The 7,179-nt window shown below is 49.4% G+C and overlaps 1 protein-coding gene across 1 annotated transcript; it reads left to right on the top strand.

Moving 5' to 3' along the window:
* Positions 1 to 2,366: 2,366 nt before the first annotated feature.
* On the top strand, positions 2,367 to 6,585 carry LOC128314428 (uncharacterized). Its single transcript, XM_053216769.1, is given in 6 exon segments — positions 2,367 to 2,382; positions 2,659 to 2,957; positions 2,960 to 3,113; positions 3,116 to 3,713; positions 3,715 to 5,041; positions 5,114 to 6,585. Coding segments are annotated over 6 exon segments (3,525 nt in total). The 3' UTR covers positions 6,245 to 6,585.
* Positions 6,586 to 7,179: the final 594 nt, after the last annotated feature.

The raw sequence follows: 7,179 nt of genomic DNA, 5'->3' as shown, positions 1-7,179 counted from the left end.
TCTAAGCTGACAGTGTGGAACCTGCTTGGGATTCTCTGTATCCCTCTCTCTCTCTGCCCCTGCCCCACTTGCCCTGTTTCTTTCTCTCTCAAAATAAATAAATAAACTTAAAAAAACAAGAAATACTTATAAGGATCTGCCTTAATATATTGTCATAATATGCTGAGTTAATGTGTAGCCTTTTAATTAAGGGCTAAATGTATTATCTCACAAGTAAATGCATCTATGTATTGAAATGCCAAAAGTTTCTTGTTAAAAATTCTTTGTATAATATTTAGTGAAATAATAAAACTGCATTAGCTCTATATTCATAAAAATAATTAAGTAAAACATTAAACAGAAATATATATTACTTGTAATAGATTGAGAAGCCCAATTTATTAAAATATTATATATCACACTTTTTCACAGAAGAGGATATTATAGAATTATTTCTTTACTATGTTTTCATTTTGAAGTAGAGTCATAGTTCTAAATTATATTGTTATTTTATGATTTTTGTGGATACACACGCGTGTGTGTATGCATTTTGTGTATTTCTTTCATCTATTTACTGAAAGGGCGGGCCTACACCGGCCGACTCCATCTTGTTCTGTGTCCTTTACCTAGACCACGCCTCCTCCCCTTGAGCAACCTCCCGCTTACCCATTCAAACTTCCTGATCAAAACACACCCAGCGACCTGCGTAACAGGACTCTGACCCTTCCCCAGCCAATCGGCTGCCCCTGGACCCCTATAAAACCTTTGTGCTTTTGAAACTCGCTCTCTCTCCCCGGTATCTCACCACTGCATCGGTGCAGGTAGGAGACTGAGCTCGAGCTAGCTCGAATAAAGGCTCTTTTGCTTTTGCATCGGACTCGGCTCCCTGGTGGTCTTTGGGGATCACGAATTCTGGGCATAACATCTGGGGGCTAGTCAGGGATCCCCAAGACCCCCGAGGGACCCCCGACCTGGAGAGCCTGACTGGCCACGGTTAGTGTCTGTCCGTTTGTTTTGTCTTTTCTGTGTGAGCTCATTTCTGGAATTCTGGTAGTGCCTGACACGGTCTAAGTGGACGCACTGGAGGACCACGGGCTGGGAGTTTCGGAAGACGTTCCGATTCTCCCTTCTGGAGGGACGTGGAATCCCCTCATCTGTTTTGGAGGGATGTGGAATCCCCTCATCAGTTTTGGAGGGACGTGGAATCCCCTCAAAAGCTAGCTTTCAGTTTTGCTTCCATGGAGTTGGAAGACTTTCTAGGGGCCCTCTGTTTGTCTGTTTTTGTGTTTCTCTGTTTTGCTCTGTGGACTTACTGGACGGACGTTATGGGACAGACTCAGACTACGCCTCTACCCACCCTCTTGGCTTAAGCCCTTCCTAGCCCCACTCCCTCTGGAGCCAAAACCCATTCTTGCTTTGCAGGGGACAAAGAAGAAGAAAAGTCTTATCCAGCCTTCAGCACCCCTCTACCCTGTCTTACAGGGGGGTACTGAAGAATAATTAATTTTTCCTCCCCTGTATAACCCCTCTAGGATGCCGAAAGAACACCATTCTCCCCCTCCGTGGAGGCAGACACTGTTCCGAGAGCGGGAGGTGGAAACGCTCCAGTGGGAAGCCCGCCCTTTACCAGACAAAGGGTTCAGAGGGAGCAATCTGCCTCCGCCGCCAACTCCACTATTCTGCCCCTGCGAGCCGCCGGACCCCCAGACGCGGAGGGGAATCAGCCCCATCACTATTGGCCTTTCGCCACTAGTGACCTCTACAATTGGAAAGCTCAGAATCCTAAGTTTTCCGAGAAACCGGCAGGGCTTATTGATTTATTAGACTCTGTTCTTTTTACCCATCAGCCCACGTGGGATGATTGCCAGCAGCTTTTGCAGGTCCTGTTCATGACTGAAGAAAGAGAAAGAATCCTCAATGAGGCCTGAAAACTAGTTCCAGGCACAGACGGGAATCCCACCACCAACCAGGCTCAGATAGATGCCTCCTTCCCCCTAACTCGGCCCCAGTGGGATTTCAACACGGCAGAAGGTAAGGAGAGGCTCCTGGTCTACCGCCAGACTCTAATGGAGGGTCTCCGAATGGCTGCTAGAAAGCCAACCAATTTGGCCAAGGTAGGAAATGTACAACAGGGAAAAGATGAATCTCCGGCTGCCTTTTTAGAACGGATCATGGAGGCATTCCGTACTTATACCCCCATGGATCCAGAGGCTCTGGAAAGCAAGGCAGCTGTTATCATGGCCTTTGTAAACCAATCGGCCATAGACATTAGGAGAAAATTACAGAAAATAGATAGACTAGGAGAAAAAAGTCTGCAGGACTTACTGGTGGTAGCCGAAAAGGTATATAATAACCGGGAAACTCCTGAGGACAAGCAGGCTTGCGCCATGGTGGCTGCCAGCAGTAAGCAGACTCGAGACCTGGCCAGAATACTACTAGCTACCACTGCTGACTTCCCCGAGGAACGAGATCGCCGTCTCTGGCAGCTGGCAGACGATGCAAGAAAAGGTAAAGGAACCACCAAGGGGGGGAAGCAGAGGCTGCAGAAGGATCAGTGTGCATACTGCAAGGAGATAGGGCATTGGGCCCGAGATTGTCCAAAAAGGGCCAGCAGGAAGGGAAGCAAGACTGATCGAGTAAAAGTCCTAGAGCTAGATGAACTAAGTGATTAGGGGAGTCGGGGTTCGGACCCTCTCCCCGAACCCAGGGTAACTCTTAAAGTGGAGGGGACCCCTATTGACTTCCTTGTCGACACCGGAGCACAACATTCGGTCCTCTGCACCCCACAAGGAAAACTAGCCAACAAGAAGTCCTGGGTACAAGGGGCAACTGGTATGAGCCAGTATTCATGGACTACCCGAAGAACAGTAGATTTGGGAATGGGCCGGGTATCCCACTCCTTTATGGTAATACCAGAATGCCCTTACCCGCTGTTAGAACAGGACTTACTGACCAAGATTGGAACTCAGATAACTTTCAGACAAGGGGGGGGCCTCAGGTCACCGATGGCAAGGTCCACCCCATCCAGGTACCGACCATGAAACTGGAGGATGAATACCTCCTCTAGCAGGAGGCACTACCTAGAGAGGATAATATAGACAGATGGCTACAAGAATTCCCCTCGGTTTGGGCAGAGACGGGGGGATGGGACTAGCCACTCACAGGACCCCAGTCCTGGTAGAGCTCAAGCCAGGAGAGAGTCCGGTAAGGATCAAACAATACCCCATGTCTCAGGAGGCCCGGAAGGGGATCCAGCCACACATCCAGAGGCTACAAAGCCTAGGAGTACTAGTTCCTTGCCAGTCTGCCTAGAACACCCCCCTACTGCCAGTCAAAAAGCCTCACACAAATGACTATCGACCGGTACAAGACCTCCTGGAAGTAAATAAGAGGGTCACGGACATACACCCAACTGTTCCCAACCCATACACTCTTTTGAGCTCCTTGGTGCCCTCCAGGGTCTGGTATACTGTACTAGATTTAAAGGATGCCTTCTTCAGTCTGCTGCTGGCAACCCAGAGCCAACCCCTGTTCGCCTTTGAGTGGCATGATCCGGAGGAGGGCTACAGTGGGCAACTCACCTGGACACGGCAACCTCAGGGATTCAAAAATTCACCCACCATCTTCGATGAGGCACTACACGAGGACCTGGGTGAGTACAGAAGGGAGCACCCTGGCCTCACCCTCCTACAGTATGTAGATGACATCCTGATTGCTGCTGACACGGCCAAAGACTGAGCAAGGGACCCAGGACCTGCTGGATACCCTGGGGGCCTTAGGGTACCGGGCATCCGCGAAGAAGGCTCAGATATGCAGGGAGAGGGTAAGTTACCTGGGATATATCCTGGAGGGAAGACAGCAGTGGTTATCAGATGCCAGAAAAGAAACTGTCCTAAAGATCCCTACTCCCACCTCCCAAAGAGAAGTGAGGGAATTCCTAGGATCAGCCGGCTACTGCCGCCTCTGGGTTCCAGGTTTTGCTGAGATTGCCAAGCCCCTATATGAAGCTACCAAAGAGGGGAAAACATTTAAATGGACTGAAAAAGAAGAAATTGCCTTTAATCAGTTAAAAAAGGCCCTCTTAAGTGCCCCAGCCCTGGGCCTACCAGACATTACGAAACCCTTCCACCTCTTTGTAGACGAACATAAGGGAATAGCAAAAGGGGTTATAACTCAAGCCTTAGGCCCCTGGAACCGCCCAGTGGCTTACCTGTTTAAGAAACTAGACCCAGTGGCTGCTGGCTGGCCGCCATGCCTAAGAATTATTGCGGCAACAGCACTCCTAGTCAAGGATGCAGACAAACTGACCCTAGGACAGGAGATCTGGATCACGACCCCACACGCCTTTGAAGGGGTCCTGAAACAGCCTCCGGATAGATGCATGAGCAATACATGTATGACTCATTACCAGAGCCTCCTACTCAACCCTCCACAAGTGCAGTTCCACCCCAGTGCAGCCCTCAATCCTGCAACCCTGCTGCCCGACCCTGACCTAGGTGCTCCACTACATGACTGTGCGGGAATCCTGGAACAAGTACATGGATTCCGGACGGACCTGACTGACCGGCCTCTCCCCGATGCCGACACTACTTGGTTCACTGATGGCAGCAGCTTTGTGCAAGACGGACACAGGTATGCGGGTGCAGCGGTGGTCACCGAAACGGACACCGTATGGGCGGAGGCTCTACCCTCCGGAACGTCAGCCCAGCGAGCAGAGCTCATAGCCCTCACCAAGGCGCTGATGCTGGGAGCTGGAAAACGGCTTAACATCTACACAGACAGCCGTTATGCATTTGCCACGGCTCATATTCATGGGGCAATTTATCAGGAGAGGGGGTTACTGACGGCAGAAGGACGGACTATAAAAAATAAGCAGGAGATACTTAACCTGCTTACGGCCTTATGGCTTCCTGCCAAGCTAGCCATTATCCACTGCCAAGGGCACCAAAAAGCTGATAACCCAGTAGCTAGAGGTAATCGAAAGGCTGACCAGGCAGCCAAGGCAGTAGCCCTTACTCCAGTCCCCACCATGACCATACAACTACCAGACCCGAGAGACCCAGTTTTACCAGACCAGCCCATGTACTCCCAGGAGGAGTTACAGCAGATCAAGAAACTCCCCATGGCCCAGGAGATAAAGGGATGGTGCTATACACTTAACAAGGAGCTCGTGCTGCCAGACCAGCTCGGAGTCTCAATATTAGAACACATGCATCGGTCTGCTCACATGGGGGCCCGAAAATTAAAAGACTTAATCCGACATGCCTGAATCAAGATTCACCAACAGGACACCAAAATAGAGCAAGTTGTATCTGCCTGCAAGACCTGCCAACTCACCAACGCGAGAGCCACATCAAATAAAAAAGGAACCAGGCTCAGAGGCACCAGACCGTGAGCCCAATGGGAAGTCGACTTCACTGAAGTCAAACCAGGAAAGTATGGTTATAAATATCTTTTAGTATTTACAGACACCGTCTCTGGCTGGGTGGAGGCATACCCAACCAAGCATGAAACGGCTCAGACGGTGGCTAAGAAGCTACTAGAAGACATCTTACCCAGGTATGTTTTTCCTGCCATGGTAGGATCAGACAATGGACCAGCTTTTATCTCGCAGGTAACACAGGCAGTAGCCAAGGTGGTGGGGGCAAACTGGAAATTACATTGTTCTTATAGGCCCCAGAGCTCAGGACAGGTAGAAAGAATGAATAGAACCCTAAAAGAGACCCTTACCATATTAACCATGGAGACTGGCGGGGACTGGGTGACTCTCCTACCGTATGCCCTTTACCGGGTTAGAAACACTCCTTACACTCTGGGTTTTACTCCCTACGAGATCACATTTGGCAGGCCACCCCCTGTTATTCCCAGCCTTCGAGCTGAACTTATTGCTGAGTTTAAAGATCAAGAACTTTTTCTTTCCTTGAGAGGGTTCCAGAGGGCGCACGAGGACATTTGGCTGCGCCTCCGTGCCATCTACGAGGCTGGCCCGACCCCGACACCTCATCAGTACAGGCCAGGAGACTGGGTCTATGTCAAGAGGCACCACCGAGAGACCCTCGAGCCACGCTGGAAGGGACCTTACATCGTGGTGCTGACAACCCCCACCACTCTCAAAGTAGACGGCATCGCGACCTGGGTCCATCACACCCACCTTTGGCTAGCGGACCCCTCCTCGATCCGGAAGGACTTCGTCACGCGATGGGCCATCAGTCGGGACCAACACAACCCGCTCAAGCTCAAGCTACAGTGCATTCGACCCACCTAATATTGGTAATTCTGTCAACTCTGCTTGTCATTGCTCATGCTGCCAGGAGTCCCCACGCCCCCCAAAACATCACCTGGCAGATCATAGACACCAGCTCGGGGACAATACTTAATCAGACCTCCCAGAGCCACCCCAGGGACACATGCTTCCCAGAACTTAGCGTAAAACCTCCAAACTCTGTTCCCCTTGTCACCATAAATGCAGCCGGTCCCATGATTGGGTCTGTAAGCTACATGACAAGGGGAGAATGAAAGGGTGGGCCTACGTCGGCCGACTCCATCTTGTTCTGTGTCCTTCACCTAGACCACGCCTCCTCCCCTTGAGTAACCTCCTGCTCACCCATTCAAACTTCCTGATCAAAACATGCCCAGCAACCTGCGTAAAGGACTCTGACCCTTCCCCAGCCAATCGGCTGCCCCTGGACCCCTATAAAACCTTTGTGCTTTTGAAACTCGCTCTCTCTCCCCAGTATCTCACCGCTGCATCGGTGCAGGTAGGGTACTGAGCTCGAGCTAGCTCCAATAAAGGCTCTTTTGCTTTTGCATCGGATTCGGCTCCCTGGTGGTCTTTGGGGATCACGAATTCTGGGCATAACATTTACCTTAGGATTTCACCTTCCTGTTGCCATAACATTTGGTCAAATATCAAATTGGTATTTTGTGCTATGACTTTTAGCTATTATTCATGTGAAAAACAGACAACAAATGAATCAGACTGGGAAGTTAAAATTAAAAATTTTGTATGAATGTGCAAAATGACTTGGGAAATTATTTCAACAATCATGCATAAAGTATATTTTAATTGAGTAATCTGTTTAGATGTTTTAAAATTTAAAACATAAAAGTAAACTTAAAACAAAACAAACTTAAGTTATTGACTCCTCACCATATATATTTAAAAAAATGACGATTCTTTTTAAAAGTATTTTAATGTCT

Source organism: Acinonyx jubatus, chromosome A1 (genome assembly GCF_027475565.1).
Source record: "Acinonyx jubatus isolate Ajub_Pintada_27869175 chromosome A1, VMU_Ajub_asm_v1.0, whole genome shotgun sequence".
NCBI classification, from domain to species: domain Eukaryota; kingdom Metazoa; phylum Chordata; class Mammalia; order Carnivora; family Felidae; genus Acinonyx; species Acinonyx jubatus.
The sequence above is the reverse complement of the archived record's forward strand: the minus strand, read 5'-3'. Positions and strand labels throughout refer to the sequence as shown.